The sequence below is a fragment of the Echinops telfairi genome, unplaced genomic scaffold (genome assembly GCF_000313985.2).
Source record: "Echinops telfairi isolate 266 unplaced genomic scaffold, ASM31398v2 ScPeMD7_7409;HRSCAF=8447, whole genome shotgun sequence".
NCBI classification, from domain to species: domain Eukaryota; kingdom Metazoa; phylum Chordata; class Mammalia; order Afrosoricida; family Tenrecidae; genus Echinops; species Echinops telfairi.
The window spans coordinates 1,060,141-1,068,929 of NW_022111309.1; the positions used below are offsets into that span (position 1 = coordinate 1,060,141).

General features: G+C 60.1%; 1 protein-coding gene across 3 annotated transcripts in view; it reads right to left on the reverse strand.

Moving 5' to 3' along the window:
• The window catches only part of LOC123522426 (putative GTP-binding protein 6), a 114,474-nt gene that overhangs the window by 71,194 nt on the left and 34,491 nt on the right, over positions 1–8,789 (reverse strand). For all 3 annotated transcript variants that reach the window (XM_045296490.1, XM_045296491.1, XM_045296489.1), the window contains exon 2: positions 5,517–5,764. In XM_045296490.1, coding sequence (XP_045152425.1) covers positions 5,550–5,764 — 215 coding nt within the window. In that variant the 3' untranslated portion in view covers positions 5,517–5,549. The remainder of the gene's footprint in view (positions 1–5,516; positions 5,765–8,789) is intronic.

Below are 8,789 nucleotides of genomic sequence, written 5' to 3' on the forward strand. Positions count from 1 at the left end.
GTGGGCCCCCTAGTGCCCGGCCTCTTTTCCCTAGGTGGGCCCCCATTGTCCAACCTTTCTGCCCCAGGTGGGGCCCATTGGGCCCAACTTCTCTCTACCAGGTTGGCCCATGGTGCACAGCATCTCTGTCCCAGGTGGGTTCCCTAGTGCTAGTCTTCCTACCCCAGGTAGAAGCTGGGGTCCTGGCTTCTCTGGATCCCAGTGGGCACGCTGGTGCCTGGCCTCTCTGCCCCAGGTGAGCTCCCTGTTGTCCAGGTTCTCTTTCCCAGTTGGGCCTTTTGGTATGCAGCCTCTGTGCCCCAGGTGAGCTCCCTGTTGCCCGGCTTCTCTGTCCCAGGTGGGCCCACTAGTGCCCGGCCTCTGTCTTAGGTGGGCCCCCTGGTCCCTGACCTATCTGTCCTAGATAGGTTCCCTGGAGCCCAAATATTCTGTGCCTGGTGGACAATGGGTACACATTCACTCTATCATTGGTGAACCCCCTAGTTCCCACCCTCTTTGTGCCAGGTAGGTTCCCTGGTGTCAGCCTCTCTGTCCTAAGTGAGCCCCCTAGTACCCTGCATCACTGTCCCAGGTGGACACTGGGTGCCTGGCTTTTCTGCCCCAGGTGAGTCCCCTAGTGCCCATGTTCTCTGTCCCAGGTGGGTCCCCCCTGGTGCAAGGCCTCTCTGCCACAAGTGAACCCCATAGTGCCAAAACTCTCTTTCCCAAGTGGACACTGGGTGCCTGGTTTCTCTGGATCTCAAGTGGACCCCCTGTTGCCCAGCCTCTCTGCCTGAGGTCAGCCCCTAGGTATCACGGTGATATGAACCAGGTGGGCCTTGTTGTGTCCAAGTTCTCTGCCCCAGGTGGATTCCCTGGTGCCCAGTCTCTATCACAGGTGGACACTGGCTGCCTGGATTCTCTGGACCAGAAGGGGGCACCATGGTGCCTGGCCTCTCTGCCCCAGGTTGGTCCCTAGATGTTCTGGCTGGATGTCCCATGTGGGCTGCCTCGTGCCCTGCCTCTCTGCCCCTGGTGGGCCTACTTATGCCCAGCCTCTCTGCACTAGGTGGGTACACTGGTGCCCGGCCTCTCGGTCCCAGATGAGCACAGGTTGTGCGGCCTCTCTGTCCCAGGTGAACCCCTTCTTGCCTGATCACTCTGTCCCAGGTAGAGGCTCTGTGCCTGACTTCTCTGAATCACAGGGGGGCCCCCTATTGCCTGGCCTCTCAGTCCCTGGTGATCCCCCTAGAGTCCAACCTATCCATCCCAGGTGGGCCACATAGTGGCCACCCTGTCTGTTCAGGTGGACACTGAGTGCCTGGCTTCTCTGGATCCCAAGTGTGCTTCCAAGTGGTGGCGTCTGTGCCCTAGGTGGGCCAGTTGGTACCAGGCCTTTCTGTCCCCGGTGGGCGCCCTGTAGTCCAGGTTCTCTTTCCCAGTTGGGCCTGTTGGTACCTGGCCTCTCTGCCCCAGGTGAGCTCCCTGGTGCCCGGCTTCTCTGTCCCAGGTGGGCCCCCTGGTGCTCGGCCTCTCTGTTCTAGGTGGGTCACCTGGTGCCTGACCTCTCTGCCCCAGGTGGGTTCCCTGGAGACCAGCTTCTCTGTCCCTGGTGGACACTGGGTGCCCGTTAACTCTGTCATTGGTGAACCCCTTGGTGCCCAACCTCTTTGTCCCCAGTGGGTTCCCTGGTGCCAACCTCTCAGTCCTAGGTGAACCCCCTAGTACCCAGCATCACTGTCCCAGGTGGGTTCCCTGGTGCCAGCCTCTCTATCCTAAGTGAACCCCCTAGTACACAGCATCACAGTCCCAGGTGGGTTCCCTGATGCCCAACGTCTCTGTCCCAGGTGGACACTGGGTGCCTGGATTTTCTGCCCCAGGTGAGCCCCCCCCCCCCCCCCCCCATGCCCATGTTCTGTATCCCCTTTTCTGCCCCAGGTGGGGCCCCTGGTGTCCAGGTTCTCTATACCAGGTGGGCCCCCTGTGCATGCCCTCTCTGCCACAGGTGACCCCAGTAGTGCCCATCCTCTCATTCCCAGGTGGACACTGGGTTCCTCGTTTCTTTGGATCCCCAGTGGGTCCCCTGGTGCCCGGGTTCTCTGCTACAGGTCAATCCCCAGGGATCGCGGTGGTATGACCCAGGGTGGCCCCATTGTGCCCAATCTCTGTGTCACACGGGGTTCCCTGGTGCCCAGCTTCTATCCAAGGTGGACACTGGGTGTCTGGCTTCTCTGTATCCCATGTGGGCCCCCAGTTGTCCCTGTTGGAAGTCCAAGGTGGCTTCCCTGTTGCTCAGGCTCTCTGTCCTAGGTGAAACCTACTGCTCAGCCTCTCTGTCCCAGGGTGTCGGGCATCTCAGTATCCCAAGTAGTGCCCTGGTGCCTGGCTTCCCTGCCCCAGGTGGCCGCCCTTTTGTCCAGCGTCCCTGCCTCAGCTGTGTTCCTGATGCCCAGCCTCCCTGTCCTTGGAGAGCCCCATGGTGCTCAGCCTCTCTGTGCCAGGTGGGTTCCCTGGGGCCCAGCATCTGTCCTAGGTAGACGCTCTGTGCCTGATTTCTCTGAATGCCAGGTGGGCCCCCTGGTGCCTGGCCTCTCTGCCCCAGGTCAGCCCCTAGGTGTCCCGGTTGGTTGTCCTAGGTGGGCTGCCTGGTACCCGGCCTCTCTGCCCCAGGTGGACCTACTTGCGCCCAGCCTCTCTGTACCAGGTGGGTGCCCTGGTGCCCGGCCTCTGTGTCCCAGCTGGGCCACGGTTGCCCGGGATCTCTGTCCTTGGTTGACCCCTTAGTGCCTGACCACTCTGTCCCAGGTGGGTTCCCTGGTAGCCAGTCTCTCTGTCCCAAGTAGACACTCTGTGCGTGATTTCTCGGAATCCCAGGGGGACCCCTAATGCCTGGCCTCTCTCTCCTAGGTGATCCCTCTAGAGTCCAACCTTTCCATCCCAGGTGGGCCACATAGTGGCCACCCTGTCTGTCCCAGGTGGACACTGAGTGCCTGGCTTCTCTGGATCCCAAGTGTGCGCCCTAGTGCTGGCCTCTGTGCCCTAGGTGGGCCAATTGGTGCCTGGCCTCTCTGTTCTGGGTGCCTCGCTATTGTCCATGTTCTCTTTCCCAGTTGGGCCTGTTGGTACCCGGCCTCTCTGCCCCAGGTGAGCTCCCTGGTGCCCGGCTTCTCTGTCCCAGGTGGGCCCCCTGGTGTTAGGCATCTCTCTCCTAGGTGGGCCCCCTGATGCCTGACCTCTCTGCCCCTGGTGGGTTCCCTGGAGACCAGGTTCTCTGTCCCAGGTGAACACTGGGTGCCCAGCCACTCTGTCCCTGGTTAAGCCCCTGGTACCCAACATCACTGTCCCAGGCGGATTCCCTGGTGCCAGCCTCTCTGTCCTAAGTGACCCCCTAGTACACAACATCACTGTCCCAGGTGGGTTCCATGGTGCCCAGGGTCTGTCCCAAGTGAACACTGGGTGCCTGGTTTTTCTGCCCCAGGTGGGCCCCCTGGTTCCCAGGTTCTACGTCCAAGTTGCGCCCCTTGGTGCCCAACTTCTCATTCCCAGGTGGACACCGGGTGCCTGGTTTCTCTGTACCCAAGTGGCCCCCTGGTGCTCAGCCTCTCTGCTCTAGGTTGGCCCCCCAAGTATCGCGATGGTGTGACCCAGGTGGGCCCCGTTGTGCCCAACCTCTCTGCCCCAGATGGGTTCCCTGGTTCCCAGCCTGTATCTCAGGTGGACACTGAGTGCCTAACTTCTCTGAATCCCATGTGGGACCCCTGGTTTCCCAGTGGTATGTTCAAGGTGGGTTCCCTTGTGCCTGACCTCTCTGTCCTAGGTCAACCCCCTAGTGCCCAACCTCTCTGTCCCAGGTGGACACGGGGTATCTGGCATCTCAGGATCCGAAGTGCCGCCCTGGTGCCCTGCTTCTCTGCTCCAGGTGGGCCCTCTTTTGCTCAGCGTCTCTTTCTCAGCTGGGTTTCCTGATGCCTGGCCTCTCTGCCTCAGGTAGGCCACCTGATGCCCGGCCTCTCTGTCCTAGAGGGCCCGTCGTGCTCAGTCTCTCTGTGCCAGCTGGGTTCCCTGGTACCCTGCATCTCTGATCCAGGTAGACGCTCTGTGCCTGACTTCTCTGAATCCCAGGTGGGCCCCCTAGTGCCTGGCCTCTCTGTCCTAGGTGATCCCCCTAGTGTCCAACCTCTCCATCCCAGGTGGGCCACATAGTGCCCCCCCCTGGCTGTTCCAGGTGGACACTGATTACCTGTCTTCTCTGGATCCCAGGTGTGAGCCCTAGTGCCCGGCCTCTCTACCCTACGTGGGCCGGCTGGTGCCTGGCCTTTCTGTCCCAGGTGGGCTGTCGTGCAGGTTCTCTTTCCCAGTTGGGTCTGTTGGTACCTGGCTTCTCTGCCCCAGGTGAGCTCCCTGGTGCCCGGCTTCTCTGTCCCAGGTGGGCCCCTGGTGCCCAATCTCTCTGGCCCAGGTGGGTTCCCTGGAGCCTAGCTTTTCTGTTCCTGGTGGACACTGGTTGCCCGGTCACTCCATCATTGGTGAACCTATTGCTCAACTTCTTTGTCCCAGGTGGGTTCCCTACATTTATGAAAAAACTTCACTGGTGCCTGGCCTCTCTCTCCCAGGTGAGCTCCCTGTTGTCCAGGTTCTCTGTCCCAGATGGGCCACTTGGTACCTGACCTCTCTTCCCCAGGTGAGCTCCCTGGTGCCCAGCTTCTCTGTCCCAGGTCAGCCCCCAGGTGCCCGGCCTCTGTCCTAGGTGTGCCCCTGGTGCCTGACCTCTCTGGCCCAGGTGGGTTCCCTGGAATCCAGCTTCTCTGTCTCTGGTGGACGCTGGATGCCCGGTCACTCCGTCATTTGTGAACCCCCTAGTACCCAACCTCACTGTCCCAGGTGGGTTCCCTGGTGACCAGCGTCTCTGTCCCAGGTGGACACTGGGTGCCTGGCTTTTCTGCCCCAGGTGGGCCCCCTGGTGACCAGGTTCTCCATCCCAGGTAGGCCCCCTGGTGCACGGCCTCTCTGCCCCAGGTGAACCCTGTAGTGCCCAACTTCTCATTTCCAGGTGGACACTCAGTGCCTGATTTCTCTGGATCCCATGTGGGCCCCGTTTTGGCCAATCTCTCTGCCCCAGATCGGCCCCTAGGGATTGCAGTTTTTTGACCCAGGTGGGCCCTGTTGTGCCCAACCTCTCTGCCCCAGGTGGAATCCCTGGTGCCCAGCCTCTATCCCAGGTGGACACTGGGTACCTGGCTTCTCTGGATCCCAGGTGGGACCCCTAGTTCTCGGCCTCTCTGAACTATGTGAATCCCCTAGTGCCCGACCTCTTTGTCCTTGGTAAACCCCCTAGTACCTAGCCTCTGTCCCAGGTGGTAACAGGGTGCCTGGTGTCTCAGGATCTCAAGTGGGCCCTTGGTGCCCAGGCTCTCTCTCCCTCGTTGGCCCCCTGGTGCCCATCTTCTCTGTCCTAGGTGGGCACCCTGTGCATGGTCTCTGCCCCAAATTGTCCCTGGGAATTCCTCAGGGTATCCTGGCTGAGCCCCCTTACTCACGGCATGGCTGGCCTCCAAGGGGCTGCTCTCAGATCACAAGCCACATCCACCAGGTGGCGGTGAGGAGGCGACGAGCTCGTGGGCCAGTCGGGAGGGGAAGCCGATGGTGTCCACGTACAGCACGGTCAGGCGCGAGGGCAGGGAGCCTGCGTAGGCCGTCATGTCCAGGGTGGCAAACAGCTGGTCCCGAGGCTGTGCGGCTGCGTCTCCCGTCAGGGCCTGGATCAGGTTGGTTTTCACTGGAGAAGCTGTGACAGGGCAGAAGTCACATGTACAGGGCTTAGCCCAAGAAGCTAGCCCCCGTCTCCACTGGTGCAGTGGGCTGTTGAGGCTGAGCCTGGGACACCCCACACGGGCAGTTGCTGCCAGGGCCACAACCCTTCTCCCTGCACATACCAGGAAACGCAGCTCCAAGAATAACTATCTTTCCTCCCCACCTGCAACGGCTGGACAACTGGATTAAGGAAAAAACATGACAGCAGTGGAAAATCCCCGGCAGCTGCAGCCCCGACCCCTTCCCAAAGGAACCCTCCTCGGCCCCTCCTTTAAAAACCCACCACTCTCCTCACTGGCCGCGACTTCCCTGGGCTACTTGCTAGACCACGGAGCCTTGTCCAGGAGCTTCTTTGCTAATAAAGAGTTGTGAGAGCCTCTTCCCTTTTTCTCTGTTTGTCCTCGTGCCTCAGTTTACTTCTCACAAATCTGCCTGTCCTAGAGGGTACAGGCTGCTGTGAGCCAGCACCGGTGCCACGGATACAAAGGCTTTTGTAGTTGGAACTAGCTTGGTGACTGACGTTTGGCTCCCGAAAGACCCCAGCGAGGTCGAAGTCACTGTGGTATCTGTGAACCAACGACCAACCTGCTCATGGGTCCGTCTGATCTAGAGCGATCACATGCAGGCCTCTAACCCTGTCCACGGAGTCAGAGTGACCCAAACTGACCCCATGCAGGCCTCTAACCCTGCCCACAAGGCCAGTGTGACCCAGACTGACCCCATGCAGGCCTCTAACCCTGCCCACAGGGCCAGTGTGACCCAGACTGACCCCATGCAGGCCTCTAACCCTGCCCACAGGGCCAGTGTGACCAATACTGACCCCATGCAGGGTTCTAACCCTGTCCACAGGGTCTGTGTGACCCAGACTGACCCCAGGCAGGCCTCTAACCCTGCCCACAGGGCCAGTGTGACCCAGACTAAGCCCACGCAGGGTTCTAACCCTGCCCACAGGGCCAGTGTGACCCAGACTGACCCCATGCAGGGTTCTAACCCTGTCCACGGGGCCAGTGTGACCCAGACTGACCCCATGCAGGGCTATAACCCTGTCCACGGGGCCAATGTGACCCAGACTGACCCCATGCAGGGTTCTAACCCTGCCCACGGGGGCCAGTGTGACCCATACTGACCCCATGCAGGCCTCTAACCCTGCCCACAGAGCCAGAGTGACCCAGACTGACCACATGCAGGCCTCTAACCCTGCCCACAGGGCCAGTGTGACCCAGACTGACCCCATGCAGCGTTCTAACCCTGTCCACAGGGCCAATGTGACCCAGACTGACCCCATGCAGCGTTCTAACCCTGCACACAGGGCCAGTGTGACCCAGACTGACCCCATGCAAGGTTCTAACCCTGCCCACAGGGACAGTGTGACCCAGACTGACCCCATGCAGGCCTCTAACCCTGCCCACGGAGCCAGAGTGACCCAGACTGACCCCATGCAAGGTTCTAACCCTGCCCACGGGGGCCAGTCCCATGCAGACTGATCCTATACAGGGCTTCTAAACCTGTCACTGTTCACAGAAGCAGAGAGCCTCATCTTCCTCCAGAGAAGTGGCTGGTGGGTTTGAACTGCTGCCTCTGTTGTGGGCAGCCCTGCGCTGACCTCACAGCACCACCAGACACCCTCCTGAAATGGACACAGGAAACAAAACCCCCACGGCCAGCGAGTCCATTCTGACTGAGTGACCCTGAGTGTCAGGGCAGAACCGCCCTGCGGGTTCCCTTGACTGTCGGTCTTCACCGGAGCAAACGGCTCAGCTCCCCTGGAGCTCCCCCCACTGTGTCCGCCGGCTACTGGGGGTCTCGTGGCAGCTGACAGGCATGGACACCTCCTGGTGCCACAGGGAGCCCAGGTACCCACTATGGCAATTGCTGTCACAGGCGAGGCTGGCCCAGCTCACGGTGACATCACCCCACCGACACGCCCCCAGCCTGCACTGTCCCAGGCCAGATGATCAGCTGGCTGAGGCCCACGAGGCGGTAAGGGGCAGATGTGTGCACACAGTGGCCAGCTTTGCTTCCCAGTCCATCTCAGTCTGGACGCCCCACTGAGACTTGCTTGGTGCTGCTGCAGTGAGCAGGGCCCCCTGATTGATGGGTGGGCGGGGACTGTTTGTGAGGTGCCCTGTAGGGGAATGGTTCCCAGGGGTGCTTCAGGAAGCGGACGGTCCTAGCACTGACCCACCAAGGCCAGAGGAAGCACCACAGTGGGGATGACCCATCCTGACCCGACCGCGGTTACTGCAGACCACAGGTCACCCCTCACCAGTCTGTGTAATGTCTCCTCTTCATCATAGTCAAAAATCGGGACTGTCCTGCCAAAAGCAGCATGTCTGGTCACTATACCTTATCACAATCTGTGTACCCACCTCCCTTCATCACACTCTGTGGCCCACAAAACCTCATCACAGTCTGTGTACCCACATCCCCTCCCCATCACAGTCTATATGCCCAGGTCCCCTCATCACCGTCTGTATGCCCACTTCACCTCCTCATCAGTCTGTGTGCCCATGTGCCCTCATCACAGTCTATATGCCCACGTCCCCTCATGACAGTCTGTATGCCCACTTCACCTCCCCATCACAGTCTGTGTGCCCACGTCCCCTCCTCACAGTCTGTGTGTCCATGTCCCCTCATCAAAATCTGTGTGCCCATGTGCCCTCATCACAGTCTGTGTATTTACGACACTTCATCACAGCCTGTGTGCCCAAACAACCTCATCACCGTCTGTGTACCCACATCACCTCCTCTCAGTCTGTACGCCCACTTCACCTCATAAACGCCTGAGCTCACCAGCCTGTCTGACCACGAGGCGTAGAAAGGACCAGTTATCAGACATCAAAGAACTAAAAATCAGATCAGTAGGTGCCCACCTTCCTGATACGATCACTGAAGACAAAGGTGTGCATAAGCAAAGGTGGTGAAGAGAGCTGATGGTGCCTGGCTATCAAAAGATATAGCGTCTGGGGTCGTAAAGGCTTGAAGATAAACAAGCGGCC